At 39.9% G+C, this 21,385-nt stretch overlaps 2 protein-coding genes across 3 annotated transcripts; one reads left to right on the forward strand and one right to left on the reverse strand.

Annotated features, from left to right (window-relative positions):
• Positions 1-339: 339 nt before the first annotated feature.
• On the reverse strand, positions 340-7,780 carry LOC309690765 (uncharacterized protein). Of its 2 annotated transcripts, XM_082508096.1 has the most exons (6): positions 7,691-7,780; positions 7,511-7,612; positions 6,975-7,235; positions 3,833-3,975; positions 2,244-2,321; positions 340-755 (listed from the first exon to the last, which is right to left on the reverse strand). In XM_082508096.1, the coding sequence occupies exons 1-6, from the start codon at positions 7,752-7,754 to the stop codon at positions 738-740; spliced, it is 666 nt and encodes a 221-aa protein (XP_082364222.1). In that variant the 5' UTR covers positions 7,755-7,780; the 3' UTR covers positions 340-737. The 2 variants fall into 2 exon arrangements, with proteins under 2 accessions (XP_082364222.1, XP_082364221.1); XM_082508095.1 differs by lacking the exon at positions 340-755 and having other exon boundaries at positions 2,046-2,321.
• Positions 7,781-13,465: 5,685 nt separating this feature from the next.
• Positions 13,466-20,840, forward strand: LOC309691449 (uncharacterized protein). Its single transcript, XM_082509096.1, has 3 exons — positions 13,466-13,800; positions 14,297-14,340; positions 15,410-20,840. Exon 3 carries the CDS (start codon positions 16,426-16,428, stop codon positions 19,780-19,782), a length of 3,357 nt encoding a protein of 1,118 aa, XP_082365222.1. The 5' UTR covers positions 13,466-13,800; positions 14,297-14,340; positions 15,410-16,425; the 3' UTR covers positions 19,783-20,840.
• Positions 20,841-21,385: the final 545 nt, after the last annotated feature.

The following is a 21,385-nucleotide window of genomic DNA, read 5'->3' on the forward strand; positions in this document are numbered from 1 at the left end:
AAAAAACAACAACAACATTCTTCCAAATGGTGTTCACTAACATTTAACACAACAGCACCCTCTAGTGGAAGCGCTTGTCATTTCAAACTGTTCAAGAGGCGCTAGATTGTGGACAATGTTATACCAAAAATAAACAAACAAAACCAAAACAAACAACTTCAGATTTAAAGATTTTCCGTTTAAAAGCAAAGCAATAGTTTGTCAGCATTATTTTAAAATATATTCTCTCATACTCTTTTATATTCTCTGTTGAAATTGTTGCCTTTTTGACAGACACCAGTGAAGTAAACTGAAGTAACTGAAGTAAAGTAGTCTGCAGGCTCCCCCCCCCCCCCCCCCCAGCACTTTAGAAACTACAATCTTTGTGTGTTTACTAATAAACGACTGTGTTTGATTCTCTGAATTAAAAACTGGCTGCTGATTAAATGTTGTAACAAGAAATACAAACATTGGCTAATTTTTCCGTTAATGTAATATTGCAGATTTAAAAAGTTGCACTTATTTATAGTGAGAATAGAATTCATCATTAAAATGAAATTCAGAATAGAATAACAATCATAGCTAAAATTTCAAAGCATGTAAAAATATATGGTCTCGATGTAAAATGGTGTTATGGTATTTTTTTACAGATCCATTTCATAGAAGCTGTACATGAAATATCATTCCAAGTCCTCTGGTCTGCAGCTCTTATATGCACACAGTCTTCTTCACCATGCCGTGAGCCTCCATTATTGGGTTCATTTTTTGCCCAGTTCCTGATAGGACAATTAACAATAAAGGTGTTTAATGAGGATAAAAAATTAAATATGACACTCCTGACTCTACAGCTCTTTAGCTGTAGGAAAAATTGAGGTAAACAAATGCTTTTCTTAGGACATAGTTATGGAAGAAATAAGCCTACACAGAGTACAGCAAAGTCAAACACACTATTCCAGATAAAAATAATGCAGTGTATTAATGTGGTGGTTAGCACTGTTGCCTAGGTTTAAATCTATTGGCTACCAGAGTCCTCTCTGTGCGCAGTTTGCATTTTCTCTGCCTATGTGAGTTCTCTGTCACTTCCTCCCACAGTCCAAAGATGTGTGCTATCTTAATAGAGGAGAAAATGGATAGATGTCATGAAATATTTAAAACATTATAACTGAGTTCTTCTGTCAGCATGTGCCTAAAAGAAGTCAGTACAATCCATCTTTAAAGTTCTGCTCTTATTTTGGCTCATCCTACTGACATGTAGTCTAAGGAAATTGGAAAGAAAAGTGTCTGGACTTCTTTGAGTTGCTTGAAGACATTTCACCTCTCATCCGAGAAGCTTCTTCAGTTCTAAGGTCAAATGGTGGAGAGTCCCAGATTTGCCATCACCAGTGTGTGAATGTGTGTGTGAATGGGTGGATGACTGGATATGTAAAGCGCTTTGGGGGACTACATTGGAGAGACCAAACAGCTACTTCACAAGCGCATGGCACAACACAGAAGAGCCACCTCCACAGGACAAGACTCAGCAGTCCATCTGCATCTAAAGGTCAAAGGTCACACTTTTGAGGATGCCAATGTTCACATTTTGGACAGAGAGGACAGATGGTTTGAAAGAGGAGTGAAAGAAGCATCTATGTCCACTGTGAGCGACCATTTTTGAACAGAGGCGGGGGTTTACGACACCAACTGTCTGCCATTCATAATCCAGTTTTGAGATTCTTCCCAGACGCCTCAACGCCCGCTCACATCCTGGGCCATCTGATCTCAGGAAATCACATGATAGGGTGGGGCCAGGTTTCACTATGAGCTCACCCGAAACCCTGGCTGATTGTGACCCACACCCATTTCCATACCTTGGCTCATGTGATTAGGTAGAGGATCATCAGGAGGTCCTTTTGTCCCTCTTTGGGGGGAAACTCCAACTGGGTTTAAATCTGGGACTCTCCACCATTTGACCTTAGAACTGAAGAAGCTTCTCGGATAAGAGGTGAAATGTCTTCAAGCAACTCAAAGAAGTCCAGACACTTTTCTTTCCAATTTCCTTAGACTACATGTCAGTAGGATGAGCCAAAATAAGAGCAGAACTTTAAAGATGGATTGTACTGACTTCTTTTGGGCACATGCTGATGACCTGGATGACTGAGAACCTTCACAGACCTACTGACATGTAAGCTCTATGTTCATGAGAAAACATCTGCTAGAAATTCAGTAAAAGTAATAAACTGAACCACAGTAAAGACTTATGCCAGAGTGAGTGGAGTTCCATCTACCCATTTCCACAGTCCCTCCATTCCATAGTCAGTCAAACCAATCCAAGTGTTATCGTTGATGATTGTAGCGAGAAAGTTCTGTTTAACATGCAAAAAAAAAATTTGTTTATTTTTTAAACAGAATTTAGGGTGTGCTGTTTTTTTGAAGAAAATTCTCAATTTCTTTGACACATTTCTCACAATCAGGTAAATATTTTTTCCTTCAGTGCAATGAGCTAACAGGAACCTGAAAACTAACACATGTCACATCAAGGTGGAGAACCAGTGTGTACATCACATTCATCTTCTGCTTTTTTACATTCTGTTGTCTTTTTCTGCCTCCACACATCACGTTTCTGATTGTTCCGTCGTTAGCTGGCTGACTGCATAAAATATTTATCTAAGCAGACTTGAGGTTTCAATAAGTCATATGTACATTCACAGAAAAGTACAGATTGAGAGGCACCCTGAACCAAAACGGATACTGCAGCATTCTGCAGTGCCATGCATACCCTCTGGTATGCACCTAGTTGGTCAGGGGTTCATCCTAAAGCAAGATAACGATCCAAAACATGAGTCCAAGCTATCCCAGAACTACCTCAATAAAAAATAACATGATGGTAAACTTAAAAACATGGAGTGGCCAGCACAGTCTGCAGACTTAAACTCCATAAAGCTGGTTGGGGATGAACTGGACAGAAGAGTGAAAGCAAAGCACCTACAAGTGCCTGTTTGATATAACGATGTGGATCGGATGGCAATATGAAAACGTCTATTGTTTCAAATTATGCTATCGCTTGTTTTGTGGTGTTGCAAAATAAACTGTTAACGGCAATATTTTATCATTTTGATGGTTTCTTAAAGTTCTCTCTTTCACTTATATTTAAATTAACCACACTACGGACGGAGAACCGACTGTTTTTATGCGTTGTAGTTAGCAACAACATGGGTAAAACCGTCACGTGGCTCTGCCGTCTGCTTGTTTGTTTTCCACATAAACCTTTCACAATAAAGCTGAAGATCCTATTGAGATTTTTCAAAATGAATCACATGAAATAGTATGCAGAGTGTTTACAGACGAGAAGCTAAAAAGAGCCGTCAGGTGCTAAAAAAATAAACCTTAGAACAGGCTCTTGCCAGCAGCACGTTGTGTAATAAATACAAAGAAAATTGCGGCCGTTTCAACTTTTGCAACAGTCAGTCCAGCTGAAAACACTTCACCCAAGTCGGGTTGCCCGAGCTTCACAGAATTTACAGAAAATGTTACATTTTTGTGATTTATATCGTTGGATGATAAATGTCTTATATCGGGATATGAGATTTTGGTCATATCGTACAGCCCTACATGGGTGTGTTCAACTGTTGTATCTGCCAAATGAGGCTACTTCGATGAGTCTAGAGTTTAGAATACATTTTGATTCTGTGATTTCTTTTTTCACTCAATTGCTTATTTGTGCTATGCTTTCATTTAAGACTACAATGAGACATTAAATAGCATAATTTTTAATAAACAACTAGAAAAAATGTGTGTTCTAAAACGTTTGACTGGTAGTATATATATATATATATATATATATATATATATATATATATATACACACATACTGTACCTGTTCTTCAGAGTTCTTCATCACCACCAGATCTGCCCCTTTGCCTCTACAGTCCTGTCTAGCTTCACCCCAGTTACCAGATCTTACAGAGAGGAAATAACAACTACCACTGAATATGCTCCATCCTGTGGGACACGTTTTTTCTGGAAGAAACATCAAACAAGAAACATCAAACAGTAGTTTTAATAGTTATTAACAGTACCTATTACTTATTATGTTAATATAAATTAGTTTTATATTAACATATTTTGTCAGTTAGATCAACTAAACATCACATGTCCTGCTGGAGAATCAAGATAAAACAAATTGTGTCATAAAATAAAATTGTGAAAGCACTAGAACCAAATTGTTTGTGTGCTCATTTTGATGAAGGATGTGACAGATCTAAGTTACCAGTGTTACACACCACACTTTTCACATATTTTTCAGCCTCACATTTGAAAAAAAGCAGTCCTACATATTTATTTAATATGTGGATTGAAGGACATATCCAGGTCAAAAATCACTCCAAGGTTCCCCACAGTGTTACTGGAGACAAAAATAATGCCATCCAGAGTAAGCATTTGGTTAGCTATCGTATTTCTAATCTTTTTAGGGCCAAGGACAATAACCTCAGTTTTATCTCAATATAGACGGAGAAAAATTAGAGTTTATCCAGGTCTTTATGTCTTTAAGACATCCCTGCAGGTTAACTAATTGATGTGTGTTATCTGGCTTCATGGATAGATAAAGTCAGGTGTCATATGCATAGCCATGAAAATGCATGCTATGCTTTCTAATGATACTGCCTAAGGAAAGCTTGTATAATGTAAACAGAATTGGTCCTAGCACTGAACCCTGTGTATAAAGAGGACTCTCCATTTGCATCTCCTCCTGTGGCCAGTTTATTATCCCAGAAGGGTATCTGACAACCAGCAGGGCATAGGCTTGATTGCTTATATCTTGTTCTTCCTGTTCAGCTGACTCCTCAGGACAAGCCTTACTCTCTGCAGTTATTTGGTTGCGGTTTTCCAAGAGGCCTCTTCGTGTTTCCCATTTTCCTGTGGGATTCTCAGGTACTTGTAGCGGTCCACAATGTCTGCAGCACTGACTTCTGGTAGTGCAATCCCCTCATTTCTAACTACCTTCCCTCTCTTTGTTACCTTCCGACTACATAGGCTTATGCAGAATAGCAGTGGAGTCACAGCATCTCTTTGGTAAATCTCGCACTTGATGATGACTTGTACAGTTTGCTTGAAGTTGGCCTGTAGTGTTGTTCTCCACATCTCCACTGAATTCCTGATGAAGGCTCTTAGGGTCCTGGTGGTTCTGGGCATTATAAGATCCATTTGTGAGGCATTGAGTTTATTGGCTTTCTTGCAGTTAATCCAAGAGATGCAAAGGTTGGTCAGCCTGGTCTTGCCGTATTGAGTTACTGCTTTTTTTCCTAACAGTTAGCTAAGACTGTGAGTCTTTGCTTGGCACGCAGTTTTTAGTCAGGTATGGACACCTAGTTGTACTTCTTAGGAACCCCTCTCTTCATCACTCCTTTCAGCTGTTCTCATAGTGGGCTAACTTCTGTCTGTCTAACTCTCTGTGGTTTCAGTGATGGTTACAGTAGGCATTATGCATAATGCTAAATTCACATCTTCAAATAGACTTTTGGAGAGTACTTCACATACTAATGGTAATCAGCCACTGAGGCACTGAGGGTCCAGGTTTCCACCATAGCCCTGATCTTCTTGTAACACAAAAGGACCTGACGCACATAGCATTGCAAGTTTTCAAATGTTTATTTGCAGTGTTTTTCTTGTTCCTTTCGTCTGCATGGATTTCCAGCTTCAGATCGGCACACACCTCACAGTTCTCTTGTCAGGTCCCGCCGACCTACTCAAGTAGGGAAGGCATGATTAGATGATGGAGACCATCATCATGACCTGCACTGATCTGACACCACGCCATAAACACATTGCTTCACCCCTCCCCTGCAGCTGGGCCACAAACCACACACACACTCTTCTCCTTCAGGTGCTCTCATATTCCACACCTTGAATGCACCAGTTGTTCTTGGGGCTTGGAGTGTCAGTCTCGGAGTGTGGGGATTATGATATCTCCATCCTGACCTGACATCCCGGTTCCCTCTCTCCATAGCGTTTGTGTTTTACCTTGTAAATCTCTAGTTGTGATAGCAGGTGCTTTTTCTAGTTGTTCAAATACTTAGCTAGTAGTTGTTTTGATTTTAAACTAGATGTCTTTTCTTTTTGTGTAGTACTCTTTCCAAAGTCAGTACGATTTTGATAAAAGTAGAAAACTATTTGATATTCGTCTTAAATTAATGTTGAAAAGAAAAAAAAAGTTTTGATTATCTGAGTGTCTTTGTTGTGAATCTGTGTTATGAACAATGCCTTAACTGTTCTGAGGTCTGCATTAACAGTGGCGAGGCAACGAGACTTTCCAGCATGACCCACCGTAAGGAAGAGGCAGTAACAGTTTGACTGAAAACTGTCAGAGATTTACAGTTAACAAACAGTCAGGTGAGTAAACAACACTGAGACACTTGAGATTGATAATGTGCGGCACGGGTGAATCTCAGACAGAGAGACACACCGAACTGCAGTATTCGTTTACTTTTATAGGTTACATCGTCAATATGCAAATATAATCACATTTCCTGTTACGCAGGTCCTGATGCTGTCTGTGTGTAAGCTGTGTGTGTGTGTGTGTGTGTGTCATAAAGTGTGTGTGCTACAAGTCAATTTCTAAGAATAAGATAATGCAAGTCAACTTCTGCGGATGTGTATTTCTGTACTCATCTCTTGCGGTAAATGTCACAGAGTCACAGGGTCAGCTTCCTGTTTCAACAGAAAACTGTGTCTGGTGAAATATGTGAACATAAGTATAACATAACATTTGAAGCATAATCAAATAAAACATTAAAAACTCCCTGACAAAAACGATAGGTTATTTTGGCATTTCATCCTTATTATTGAAATAGTATTTAAACTTCATTCATCAGAATTTCAATAAAAATTCAAAAATTCTATTCATTAAGGCACAAAGAGACAAGGACTTTTCACAATACCTGGAAAGTGAATCCTTGTTTTTCATTATTAACTTTTACAAACACACACAAGTAATTTCAACAGGAAATACACATACTCACTCTGCTTTGACAAACTCTGAAGCCGTTCCAACTCATTTGCCTTTTCAGCAAGGTTGGCCTGCAGAAGGTCTCTCTCCTCAGTCATGGAGGAAAGCTTGTTTCCGGTACTGGACAGATTTGCCTTAAGAAGGTCTCTCTCTTCAGTCATGGAGGAAAGTTTGTTTCCGGTAGTGGACAGACTTGCCTTAAGAAGGTCTCTCTCCTCAGTCATGGAAGAAAGTTTACTACTCACAGCTGAGACATCTGCAGCTGAATCATGAACTAAAATAATTGGAGATGCATGTTTTTGAGACACAGAAAAAAGCTTGTGCATAAATTTTTATAGTTTTTAGACCAAAACTAAAGTATTTCAAATTTGCCTGTAGGCAATGAAAAATGTTCTTAAACTGATATTTATGATAGTGTACTCTATGGGAGAGTATGAGTGTGTGTGTGTCACAGTTCATTCAGCATGGTCTGAAACCATCCAAAATACAAAGTTCAAGACATTTTATTCTGTTCATATGTGGGCTCATGAGTGTTAGAATCAGACTCACAGTAAACACCAAGGGTGATGAGTCCGATTAGCAGGAAAAAACTCAGCAGGCCCAAACAGGGAATCACACCTGAGTGGAAACTCCTCTTATAGTTCCTTGGACCTGAAAAGAGAAACAAACACTAATGAAGTGGAAAATAGTTATGACTGATGATAAAAATATGTCTACTCTGTTTCTTACCTGTGCAGTTTTTTGCATTGTCAAATTTGTCATACTCAGTATTCATATAAATTTCCTCCATCATTTGTTAGAATGCCAGATATTCCTGAGATGCTCAGCTCTGCAGAACAGGCCAGCAATACTGTGAATGCGTCATTAGTTTCAATTTCTTCTCTTAATAACTTTAGGGGAACTAAACTTATCACAGTAATAGCTGGGCGATGTGAAAAGAAACAAAAGTATTTTTTTTCTGAGGAACTTTCAGTTCCCTAATACAAACCAAAAGTGATGGGAAACAAGCTAACACTGTGGGAATTAGAAGATTCTTCATGTGAATCGTTATACAAGTTGCACATTTTGCAAAACACAAGTGGAAACTTAGTCACATAGTTTTGATGACACCATTTTTGCTGCTGCAAACCGCACCAAGGTTTTTCTAGTGCACTAAAATTCAAGCACGAAGGGAGAATTGAGAAGAATACAGAAGTACAAATACTTGATTTTGCACAACAGAGCAGATGAATAAACACAGGGTAACACACATATAAAACAGTGGAGGAAGGTGCACACAATTAAAAAAAAAATCTGAAAGAGATAGGAGACTGCAAGGTGACTTTGGAAATCAATTAGAGGAAGCGAGTGAAGACAGAGGCCAGATTTAAATGATGGAAGCTGAAAACGTATGAATATTGCGAAGAATTCAGGGAGGAGCTGAGACAGGTTCTGGGTAATAATGAAGGGTTACCAAATGACTCAGGGATTAGAGTATAAATGGTGGTTGTGGTGTAGAGAGAGGAAACAAAACAAGAAAACCTGGTGATGGAATTAAAATGCCCTTTGAGGAATTTGCCCAGACAGACTTTTTCCAAAGGCAACTGGATGCTACCAGGAAGAGGTCAGAGGAAAGGATGGAGGAAAAGAGGAAAAGGCCAGAAACCCAACTAACAGGCCGCCTCTGCAGGTTCTGCCACATGAACCTGAAACAGGGCCCAAATAGCCCACATGTTCGCACGGGCTTCCCTGGAGTGGCAGGGAAATATATCTACTGCCCTTCAAAAGTGCAATCTCTGCACAGGCACAAGGGCATGGCCAAGGAGATTACCTGGAAGGAGTTTCAGGAGTCTCCTTTCTACGAGGCAGAGAGACAAAGATGGGTGGAAGAAAAAAGGAAATAGGGGAGAAACTGTTGATATTGTACATAAGATAGTTTTGTTCTAGTTTTGTAGTGTTTATTTTGTTTAAATAAATAAAAACTGATTGTAAATATAAAAATGTAAATAAATTGTGTTCTGTAAAAATAGCAGCACAGCTCTCTTCTTTATAACCTCTTAGAGTTCACCTGTATGTTTACATATCTGTGTAAGCTTACCATCAGGTAATCAGTTTTAAGAAGCTGTGAGTGCTGCCCTGAAAGCTTACATATTATTTCTAAATCACTTCATGTAATGATAACAAGCCATCCTTTCTCTAGTGAGGCCTCACAGCTTTTATCTTTAAAATCTTTCTGGTTGATTTATATCATTAGAAACATGACTGCTGTCTTTTATCTGTGTGACTGTACAGCCTGTTTCAGACATGACAACCAGACAGTGTATGAAGTTATCTTTAATACACGCAGCACAGCTGGAGATTGTCCAGACACTTTCTCACTAATATTTTTGGTTTAGGTATAGTTCATTTCTGGCTTGAAGCTTATCTACAAAAGCAGTTCAATAAGGAGAGATCATGTGGTAAAACCGAACATGATTTATTGAGATACAGAAATAAATGTAACTGTTAGGCAGTTAGACTTCAATGACCCATCATAGCAGAAGAAATCTCAGCAGGGACAGGATTTTACACAAGCCACCTTTTGCAGTCAAGCGTGGGTGAGAGTCTCCTACATTTTTATCTTGTACTTGTTTTTACACCTTTTAATGTCAAAGTTGGTCTCTGTGATTTTTCAGTGTTGGAAAGACTCTTTCTTGCACTGAGGTCTGCTTGTTAAATAAAAAAGTGTAAAATTAAATTTCAATAAACTAACCATAATGCCAGCTCATATGCTCTTAACGCTGCATCTTTAACTCTTTTACAGGATTTGCAGTCTTCTGATTCCTGATGAGTTCCGTAAGTGACAAGCTTACTGACTGTGTTTACTCTTCTGTGTATTAGGTATTAGGAGTAGGTATGGGTGCAGGGGAAGGCTGTGTCCTGGCTGACTCTATTCATGAAAAATATAATCTGTGTTACAACAAGATTGAAATTGAGACTCAGCATTGTTTCCCAATTTTCCAAACCCATATGAACTGTAGCCTCAGCTTTCTGTGCTTAGCTGACAGGAGGGATAGCAGAACAGATGTGTTATAAAATTTTGAGCAATGTCCTTGTACAATATTTAAGCTGCTTGTAAAGTGAAGAAAGTAGACACTTTAATCAGCCCACTCCTACAACCTGAAATGTGTGAAAGTCTAAATATTTATCAGAGGGGCTCACTAAAGATGATTTCAACAGGACAAAACTGCTTAAACTACTTCAATCTCCCACTGTGACCACTGGTGCAGGGCAGGATGAGGGTTTGTAGGTCAGTTCCTGCTATTGCAGCATCACTGAGTGTCTATCTTAAGATAAACATCATTTATTTTTGAGGTCGGTTTTGATCAAGAACATAAGTATAGCCTGCATGAAACAACCAGAGCAGGAGGTTCAATCAAGAACACATATGACATATGACACATATCTGCTTGACACGAAAGCAGTGCACACTGAACTCAGGTAACATTTGTTATTAGAGGAGGTCAAAAAGTGTGTCAGTGAGAAATATCCATCAAAAGCATGATTTACACTAGCTGCAGCTCACAGTCAGCAACTCATCAGTTTTGTTGTTCAAACCAAACAAGAATTTTTCACATCATGTTGTCCTGCAGGAACTCACCGGATCACCTCTCCAGCACTTTGATCCCAAGACAGGAATACAATATGCAGAGTTAGTTTAATTGATTGGAATTCAGCTGTCATCTTCAGAGTGTTTCATTTGATAAAGTTAAGAACGAGAAATCAAGTGGTCAGAGCTATCATGGTGATATTCAGGGTCAGATTCTGTGCTAGTGCAAAACCTTCTTTTGGCCTGAAAAAGCTGCTGTGGGGTTTACAACAGAGGAGCAATTGAAAGCCTGCAGGTCAAATTAGCGTCAGGATGCATTTGCAAAAATGTTTCGTGTGAGTAGAAAGTTCTCTGGGTGATCCAACCGTGCGTTAGTTGATATACAAACATGCAATGAGAACATTTCAGTAATTAGCTGTTAAGTGTCACCCAAACATGAGGAGGCCAGTGAAGGAGCCAGTGATGGTTTAACAAAAAGAATACAGTGTGAGTGCAGGTTTACATGTTTCTCTCTGAGAAAAAGAGACGTCGATGTGTTTCTATTAGTGTGAAATCCTTTTTAGAAATTAGGCACTGTGTGAGGTCATTTAGTAAGAGTCAGTGAATCTTTCACAGTTGTAAAACACATAAAAAGAAACAACATAAGTAACGTATGTTTTTTCCCGAGGGTGGTGGGGTAGGACTTCATGTGTGGGTGACTGAGAATGTCCATTTTATTAGATATGTTGTTGTAACTGTTTCAAAGTGAGTAATGCATGAATCTGCAATGATTTTTCTTCCTTAAAAGAGGACTGTGTACAGTGTCCATTTGTGTCTGTCTCCACGTTGGGTGATTGTGGAGTATTTGAATATGTGTGCATGAGGGTGGGAATGCCCGTTGGTGGCTGCGTGCGCCTGTTCGACTGTGTCTGTATGTCAGGTCGGTTACACTCCATGTCTCTGGGAACATCTCAGGCCCTCCAAGGTATGGAGGCCTATCTCGATTCACCACACTCCTTGCCGTTAGCTGATGCCCTCAGGCGTCGGTGTGTTGGTGGTTCTGGTGTCCGGGGCTGGGCGCTCAGGTATGTACCGGCTCACTCCCAGTGACTGCTTGGCGGGGTCTGGCACCCGTGGCTCCGTCAGGCCACTTCCGGGGGGTGGGGGGCTCTCAGTCCTCTGGCCTCTGGGCCTGTGGCTCAGGTCACTCTGGCACAGCTGTCTGCCGGCAGAGCCCACGGCCACATCACGGGCCCCCTGCGGCTTCTGCTCCGTGGCTGCTGGGTGACCTCTAATCTGGGGCTCTCCTCAGCGCTTCCCAGGAGGGTGGCATGGCTGCAACTCCGATAGTCCTCCTTGGGCTCTCACATTCTGGGGGCCTCTGGGTGTCTGGGGCCTGGATCTCCTCCATGCCTGCTACATGCACTGGGGGACAGACTATGGCTCCCTGTTAAATCCAGAATTGAATTCAAAATCCTGCTCCTCACATACAAGGTCTTAAATAATCAGGCCCCATCTTATCTTAATGACCTTGTAGTACCATATCACCCTATTAGAGCACTTCGCTCTCACACTGCAGGCTTACTTGTTGTTCCTAGAGTATTTAAAAGTAGAATGGGAGGCAGAGCCTTCAGTTTTATCTTTTGTCCTGTCTTCCTCTGCTCATCCCAACAGGTTGTGGCAGATGGCTGTCCCTTCCTCAGCCTGGTGCTACTGGAGGATTCTTTCTTTTAAAATGGAGTTTTTCCTTCCCACTGTTGCCAAAGCGCATGCTCATCAGAAATCATATGATTATTGGGTTTTTTCTGTATTTTTCTCTCATCCACATCAAAAGGAGCAGGTTAAAGTGGTTCTGGCATCTGACAAGGATTCCTCCTGAGCGTCTCCCAGGTGAGGTGTACTGGACGAGCTCCCACCAGGAGGAGGCCCTGAATCAGACCCAAGACATGATGGAGTTCCCCTAGATAAGCTGGAGGAGGTGGGTGTGGAAAAGGAGGTCTGGAGTTCTCTGCTTAGGCTGCTGCCCCCACAACCCGGCCACAGATAAGTGAAATAAGTAGATCAAATATAACTTGGTGTTCTAAAGAATATTGTTGTTTCCTTGCAGGACACCAGGAGAGATGAGCCCTCCATCACAGATGGTGTGGTCACCTGCAGGTTCAAGGTCATTGCATCTCCAGCCCACATCTACTGCCACTGTACTTAAGGGAAGTTGGGACAATGTTAAAGACTTTCGTCAGACAATTGCATTTGGATGAGCTAAATTCATGACAGGCACTCAAGCAGTAATGCCTCGACTGACAAATGAACATACCAAGCTTCTGTGTTGTTTGAGCCAGAGACTGCACTTGTGGATGAACAATAAAAACATTTTATATTTATTATATTAGTAATGTAACTTGCAATAAAAAGTTATGGGAAGCTTAAACTTAGTTTCAGAATAATTAAATCTGAGACTTTGTTTTATTGAAAAGTTATTAAAGTTTTAAAGTGTGTGACAAATAAAATAATAAATTATTAAGTAACACCAGCTACAATATTGGAAATATGTGTGTTGTTCAGCAGAACAGTGTTCAGTATGTTGGCTGAAATGCTTTAAATTTGAAAATAAAAGTTGGGCTGATTTTAACGCATTACAAGGAGTGTTTTAATTATTATTTTCTAAATAAGCAGTGTTTATATTACGTGTAATGAAATAAGTTCAAGGATAATAAAAGGTAATGAGATTTAATTGCATTCAACTTATGTGCAGCAAAACTAAAAATAAGTTACGGAAGTGTTCAAATAATATGTGTGCTTTTAAAAATGCTCGTCTATTTAAAGACTACACAATCTGTGTTAATTCTAATTATACCACAATCCCTTGCCTGTTGTGTTAAATATACATAAACAGTATGTGTTATCAGATGAAAGTACAAAACTCTCAAGAACCCCCCTCCTAAATTTCAGGTGGCATTTTAAAAACATGCCATGACATAACACACAGCTGCTATAATCATACAGTGAGGTCAAATGTCAATTATCGTTATAGGTTCTTGCTATATGTTATAACATAAACACAGCACAGTTGTAAGAATAATAGTTTCTAGGTTCTAAGGCTTTTTGTCAGTTTAATAGTGAGCTTTACGAGACTCATTTTCGTGCCAAAGGCTTGCACAGGCCTAAGTTCCCTTATGACAACTAGAGCTGGAAACAAGACCTCAAGCGATCCTAAGGCTAATTAGCACGGCTAGCATTTAAAAAACATCTGTTAAATGTTGTCATTGCTAGCATATACCTGTATTACAGCATGGTAAGTAGCGAGAACGCAAAGTTTTTGTTACCTTTGAAAAGAAAAATGTGAAGCTGTAATATTAGCATGAGCTATGCTAATGTTATTCACTGAAACAAACATCGCAGGTACTGACTTGCTGCTTTCTAATATCTGTGTTTATTTCTGGATATACCTACATGGTTATTAGACATCCCACATAAAGGGTGACAAAGGCAGTAACTATAAATGACCATAACTTTACTGTAAATTACACTGATGGGCTCAGTTCATATAGTTATATCACGTGCACACGCATGTTAGCAACCGTAACCATGCAGGCTGTTGGTATATGAATGCTGCGCAAGGTTCCAGCTGTTCCTTTACACTTGCTCTTGGATTTGTCTTGACCTGCTCCAAGCTCAGCTTGTGGAAAGATAACTTTTGGAGAATATTTCTACAGAAAGCAGATTTTACTACAAAGCGACAACAACTACTGCATCTTTGGATCTTTTGTACTTGTGTTTCATCATAACAGCAAAGCTTGAAGATCGTGGACCCCGACTCCTCGACAGCCACCAGGTACATTTCAAAATTTCTTCAATTATTTCAAGAGTCACTAGATGACTATAGTAATTTTACAGGTTCCAGTGTGAATATCACGTTTTAATGTGATCAAAATAAGTGTGTTCTAAGACTTTTCCTGGCAAATCGCTTTTATGCTTTAAATTTTCCAGGAGAGGTGTAGAATTTATTACCGACTGGTGTATGAATGTGAAAAAAGGTTTTACTTTGATTTGAAGCCTTCAAATTTGACACTTTTTTCCAATGAAATGGTTAAAATTAGCTTAAAATTCGTAAAATGCCCCCCTCCCCAAATATACATATGTATATGTGTATATCGGTTTCTATGGTAACAGCATCTCCTCACAATGTTAGGACATATAGGAGTAAACACACCATATCCCCTGTAGGTCCTGACATCATTTTCTTCTCAAAGGCTTCATTTGAATAAACTATAACTTTTCCCCAGCTACATATGCGATGATAAATAAAATAAAATGAAATAATATAAAAAAGAATATTAAAACATCAATCATAGTCAAAAATAATCATAAAGTCAAACTGTTACAAAAATGTGTTTTATTTTTAAAATTGTGTGTGGAGTTCTACTGCCTTTTTTGCATTAGCAATATTTAGGACATGGAATTGGTACATGGGGAGATTAAATGTTTCGTTATATTTTACATCGTTAATGAAAGAATTAAAAAAAATATGAGAATGAGCTGCTAAATTATTTATGGATTTTCTGCAGTATGCTATTCATGTCCAGTTCTTTACAAATCAGTACCTATTATCCATGACCTAGTCCAACGTAGTGTTTGCATAAAGGTTTAAAAAGAACAAATAAACAAAATGAATGTATACAAAATACAATACTGTTACCTTAAAAGTGTAGTGTGCACAGAGTGAGCTGCCTTGGCAGAGATTTGGATGCTTCACTTAATGATTGTGGACATAGTTGAAATCTTGTTTTCTTCTCACATGAACAAGTAAAGTGTCATTCAGTCTGATATGAATGTAGCCTGTAGCTTTAGCACTGGGTGCTTACTACATTCCTACTGTTATTTTAAACTTTGTTTCCTTACAGGCTGTCTTGACTACATTGTTGAACGTCCCAAGAACGAGACCTTTCTGAAGTCATCAGGATCCTTGATGACAGTCTCCTGAGCGCCATCTCTTCTGATGAAGCGTGGGACACTGATACCGTGCGTGTCAGTAAAGGTGAGTACATCGCCCTCTCATCCTCCCCCTCTTCTCATGAAGAACTGGATGCTGATGCGTGTCAGTGAAGTGGAAGGTGAGTACTCCCTCCCCACCTGGCTTTCTTGCACTGAGGTCTGCTTATTGTAAATATCTTGTACTTGTTTTTACACCTTTTCATGTCAAAGTTGGCCTCTGTGCTTATCAGTGTTAGAAAGACTCTTTCTTGAACCGAGGTCTGCTTATTGCAAATATCTTGTACTTGTTTTTACACCTTTTAATTTCAAAGTTGGCCTTTGTGCTTTTTCATTGGTGGAAAGACTCTTTCTTGCACTGAGGTCTGCTTATTGTAAATATATTGTGTTAACTTGTTATTTTCTGTTTTATCGCGAGAGTACTGTTGCCCGCGAAGGGTTGTTGTTGTTGTCCGTATGAAAAATGGCGGAATGAATAAAGCGCTGTGAATGAGAGTACGACGTCGTGTCTTTTGAGTTAACATTGGTAGCAGAGGATGGTTTCCAATTACAAAGTACCACCAAAGCTTGATGAAGCCAGGCCATACGAATGCTGGAAGAATGAAGTCAACATCTGGAGACGAGTTACGGAGCTGGATAAAAAGAAACAGGCACTCGCGGTGGTGCTGGGCCTCGAGGGAAGAGCCAGAGAAACGGCCATGGAGATACCCGCAGACAAAGATGACGGTATGGAAATACTGCTTGCAAAACTTGACGCGGTGTTTCAGAGAGAAGAGAAAGACCACGCTTATGAAGCCTACTCGTGTTTTGACTCCATTGCAAAGAACCACAGCGTGTCCATGGCAGACTACATTATAGACTTTGAACAGCGTTATAACCGGATGAAAAAGTGGAGGAGTGTAACATTACTTTGTACACTAAAGCCTCAATGACAGACGCTGAAATTTTCCTGACTGAGGCACTGGGGTCAACCATTATTGATACTGCATGTACACGTACAGTTTGTGGTCAGAAGTGGCTAGATAGTTACATGCGTGACCTCAGCCAAGGCCAAGTAAACAAGCTGTTGCAATCAGAAACCCCCAGCTCCAGACCATTTCGCTTTGGGGATGGTATTGTAGTGTATTCCAGCAGAAAAGTGAAACTTCCAGCCAAAATTGGACAAACAAAATGTGACATTGAAAGTGAAGTAGTTCCTGTTGACATTCCACTACTACTGAGCAAAACGTCTCTCAAGAAAGCAGGGACTGTTCTAGACATGGAGAATGACAGTGTTGTCATGTTCAAGCAGCCTGTTCCTCTAGAGCTCACTAGTTCGGGACACTATTGCGTGGACATTAGAGATGAAAATACTACAGAAAGTTGCAATGAAAATGAAGTTCTCATGGTAACTGCTGAAATGTCTACAAAAGAGAAACAGAAAGTCCTTGTGAAACTTCATAAGCAGTTTGGTCATGCATCTGCAGAGAGGTTATTGAGGCTCATCCAAAGCTCTGGCAATACAGATAAACAATGTGCAGTTATTCTACAAGAGATAGTTCATGACTGTGACATTTGTCAGAAATATTGCAAAACCAAGCCGAGACCTGCTGTTGGTCTACCCCTGGCTTCTGAGTATAATGAGACAGTAGCGATGGATCTACATGAGCTGGAGCCCAATGTGTGGTACCTTCACATCATCGACCACTTCACACGCTTCAGTGCCGGCAGCATCGTAAAGACAAAGAAAGCTGCAGAGATCATCAACTCCTTCATTCACACCTGGATAAGCATTCACGGTGCCCCCAGACGGCTCTACACAGACAACGGCGGAGAGTTCAACAACACAGACATTCGGGACATGGCTGAAAACTTCAACATTGAGGTAAAAACAACGGCGGGGTATAGTCCCTGGAGCAACGGACTACTGGAGAGACATAACATGACACTTACAGAAATCCTCCTGAAGGTAAAAAAGGAACGTGGATGTGACTGGCACACTGCGCTAGACTGGGCCCTTATGGCCAAAAACAGTATGCTTAATGTACATGGTTATAGTCCACATCAACTTGTGTTTGGCCAAAACCCCAACCTTCCTTCTGTGTTGATGGATAAGCCACCTGCCTTAGAGGGCACAACTGTAAGTGCAAGAGTAGCTGAACATATCTCAGCATTACATGCTTCCAGGAAAGCATTTACTGAGGCAGAGTGTTCAGAAAGGATCAGGAGAGCACTACGCAAACAACTTAGGCCTACAGATGACAAATATGAGGCAGGAGATAAAGTATACTACAAACGAGTCGACTGTACAGAGTGGAAGGGTCCAGGTGTAGTTATTGGGCAGGATGGAACTGTTGTATTTGTAAGACATGGGGGGACTCTTGTAAGAGTACACCAGTCAAGATTGACTAAAGTGGATTCACAGACTGGAGATAAACAAATACCACACAGTACTACTGATGATGACAACAAAGACGCAGTTGAAAATGATGACACTGACACACCCGATGGTGAACAGAGTATTAGTGAGGAAGAAGACATCACTATTGACAGAGAAACCAACACTACAGAAAACATGTCTGTCACACAAACTGCAAATGAGCCCTCTACACCCACTGATCACGTCTCTGCAAATGTAAAATTAAGATCAGGACAGCTGATTGCTTTTACCAACAGAGACAACGGTGTTCAACACACAGCCAGAGTGCTAGGCAGAGCGGGAAAAGCAAAAGGGCAATACAAAAACTGGTACAATGTGCAATATCTTGAGCATGATGGTAGTGAAGGTGAAAACAGAGATGCAGATGTACTCATAACAAAAGATATTTCCTTTGATTCTGATAAGCAGCAGGAGATTGAGAGCTGGCAAAGTAATGGTGTGTTTGATGAAGTGAAAGAACTGGGTCAAAAATGTCTGTCTACTAGATGGGTCTGTACACTCAAAGAAACTACTAATGGTGTTGTCCCAAAGGCTCGACTTGTGGCACGGGGGTTTGAAGAGGTAAATACTAAAGAACTACAGAAAGACTCTCCAACATGTGCGTCTGAGTCCCTCAGACTGGTGCTAGCTGTGATATGTCAAAACAAGTGGAGAGTAAATTCAATGGACATTAAATCTGCCTTCTTGCAGGGAATGGAACTGTCAAGAGGCATCTATCTTCGTCCCCCACCTGAAGCTGGCAAGGACAATGTTCAATGGAAACTGAAAAAGTGTGTTTATGGACTTGCAGATGCTTCACTTTATTGGTACAATAAGGTCAAAGACATTATGCTCAAAACTGGTGGTAAAATATCACAGGTTGATCCTGCAGTGTTCTATTGGCAGAATGAACAATCTGAGGTTACAGGAGTGCTTGCATGTCACGTTGATGATTTCCTTTGGGCTGGTTCAAGTCACTTTGCAACTCATATCATTCCTGTACTGAAATCTACCTTCCTTGTGGGCCGTGAAGAACATGACAGCTTTTCTTATGTTGGTATGGACATTTGTACAGTTAATGATGTAATAGAGGTGCATCAACAACTTTACATTGACAACCTACAACCGGTTCAGTTACAAGCAGCACGGGCTGTACAGAGGGAGGCTTCCTTAAGTGAAACAGAACGTGAGCAACTCAGGTCAAAAATAGGACAGATTTTGTGGGTTGCCAAACAAACAAGGCCTGATGTTATGTTTGACACATGTAGCCTTGGATCTAATATCAAAGATGCAACTGTACAGTCTATTCATGAAGTGAACAAAGTAATCCGTAAACTTAAGGCAGAGAAAGGGACTCTTAAGTTTCAGCACTTGGGTAACAGTGAGGATCTGGCATTGGTTGTTTTCAGTGATGCTTCATTTGGCAACCTTCCTGATGGCGGTACTCAAGGAGGGGCATTAATCGTCCTTATGGGTAAAGGAGGAAAGTTTTGTCCTCTCTTCTGGCAGTCTAAAAAAATCAGGCGCGTGGTCAGAAGTACACTGGCAGGAGAAACTCTTGCCATGTCAGATGGAATAGACAGTGCAGTCTTCCTGGCAACACTTTTTTCTGAGCTTACAACTGGTAACACTGGTCTAAACGCTCTTCCTTTGATCTGTGTGACTGATAATCATTCCTTGTTTGATGCACTCAAGTCTACTAAGCAGGTTACAGAGAAGAGACTGGGGCTAGAAATGAGCAGCATTAAAGAGCTCATACAAGGCAAGAAAATCAGACAGGTTTGTTGGTCAGATTCAAAATCTCAACTTGCTGATTGTCTGACAAAAAAGGGAGTTTCACCTTTAACCCTTCTAAAGGCGCTAGATGAAGGACTCTGGATACTGTAATCCTTTGTTTACAAAGTTGTCTTTGCATTCAAATGTACCATTGTTTATTGTGTGCAATGATAGTATGCTTTAAGTAAAGCAAAGCACTTTTGAAATTTTTTTTTTGTTTATATAAATATATACATATATGTATACAAATGTTTACAGGGGTGTGTTTATACTTTTATTTTATTTTATTTTAAGAAAGAGGGAGATTGTTAACTTGTTATTTTCTATTTTATCGCGAGAGTACTGTAGCCCGCGAAGGGTTGTTGTTGTTGTCCGTATGAAAAATGGCGGAACAAATAAAGCGCTGTGACTGAGAGTACGACGTCGTGTATTTTGAGTTAACACTTGTACTTGTTTTTACACCTTTTAATGTCAAAGTTGGTCTCTGTGATTTTTCAGTGTTGGAAAGACTCTTTCTTGCACTGAGGTCTGCTTATTGTAAATATCTTGTACTTGATTTTACACCTTTTAATGTCAAAGTTGGCCTCTGTGCTTTTTCAGTGTTGTAAAGACTCTTTCTTGCACTGAGGCCTGCTTATTGTAAATATCTTGTACTTGTTTGAACACCTTTTAATGTCAAAGTTGGCCTCTGTGCTTATCAGTGTTGTAAAGGCTCTTTCTTGCACTGAGGTCTGCTTATTGTAAATATCTTGTACTTGTTTTTACACCTTTTAATGTCAAAGTTGGCATCTGTGCTTATCAGTGTTGGAAAGACTCTTTCTTGCACTGAGGTCTGCTTATTGTAAATATCTTGTACTTGTTTGAACACCTTTTAATGTCAAAGTTGGCCTCTGTGCTTTTTCAGTGTTGAAAAGACTCTTTCTTGCACTGAGGTCTGCTTATTGTAAATATCTTGTACTTGATTTTACACCTTTTAATGTCAAAGTTGGCCTCTGTGCTTTTTCAGTGTTGTAAAGACTCTTTCTTGCACTGAGGCCTGCTTATTGTAAATATCTTGTACTTGTTTGAACACCTTTTAATGTCAAAGTTGGCCTCTGTGCTTATCAGTGTTGTAAAGGCTCTTTCTTGCACTGAGGTCTGCTTATTGTAAATATCTTGTACTTGTTTTTACACCTTTTAATGTCAAAGTTGGCATCTGTGCTTATCAGTGTTGGAAAGACTCTTTCTTGCACTGAGGTCTGCTTATTGTAAATATCTTGTACTTGTTTGAACACCTTTTAATGTCAAAGTTGGCCTCTGTGCTTTTTCAGTGTTGAAAAGACTCTTTCTTGCACTGAGGTCTGCTTATTGTAAATATCTTGTACTTGATTTTACACCTTTTAATGTCAAAGTTGGCCTCTGTGCTTTTTCAGTGTTGTAAAGACTCTTTCTTGCACTGAGGCCTGCTTATTGTAAATATCTTGTACTTGTTTGAACACCTTTTAATGTCAAAGTTGGCCTCTGTGCTTTTTCAGTGTTGGAAAGACTCTTTCTTGCACTGAGGGCTGCTTATTGTAAATATCTTGTACTTGTTTTTACACCTTTTCATGTCAAAGTTGGCCTCTGTGCTTTTTCAGTGTTGGAAAGACTCTTTCTTGCACTGAGGTCTGCTTATTGTAAATATCTTGTACTTGTTTGAACACCTTTTCATGTCAAAGTTGGCCTCTGTGCTTGT

This window comes from Aulonocara stuartgranti, assembly GCF_965226115.1.
Source record: "Aulonocara stuartgranti genome assembly, chromosome: 16".
In the NCBI taxonomy this organism is placed as follows: Eukaryota; Metazoa; Chordata; class Actinopteri; order Cichliformes; family Cichlidae; genus Aulonocara; species Aulonocara stuartgranti.

What these genes read in the sequence shown, in the direction of transcription:
- LOC309691449 (XM_082509096.1), top strand. Translation starts at nt 16,426, where the DNA reads ATGACAGACGCTGAAATTTTCCTGACTGAGGCACTGGGGTCAACCATT.
- LOC309690765 (XM_082508095.1), bottom strand. Translation starts at nt 7,754, where the DNA reads ATGATGGAGGAAATTTATATGAATACTGAGTATGACAAATTTGACAAT. An exon ending in CAATGCAAAAAACTGCACAG is followed by an intron (nt 7,613 to 7,690) that starts GTAAGAAACAGA and finishes TTCTCTTTTCAG; the next exon opens with GTCCAAGGAACTATAAGAGG. An exon ending in TCAGAGTTTGTCAAAGCAGA is followed by an intron (nt 3,976 to 6,974) that starts GTGAGTATGTGT and finishes TGTTTCTTCCAG; the next exon opens with AAAAAACGTGTCCCACAGGA.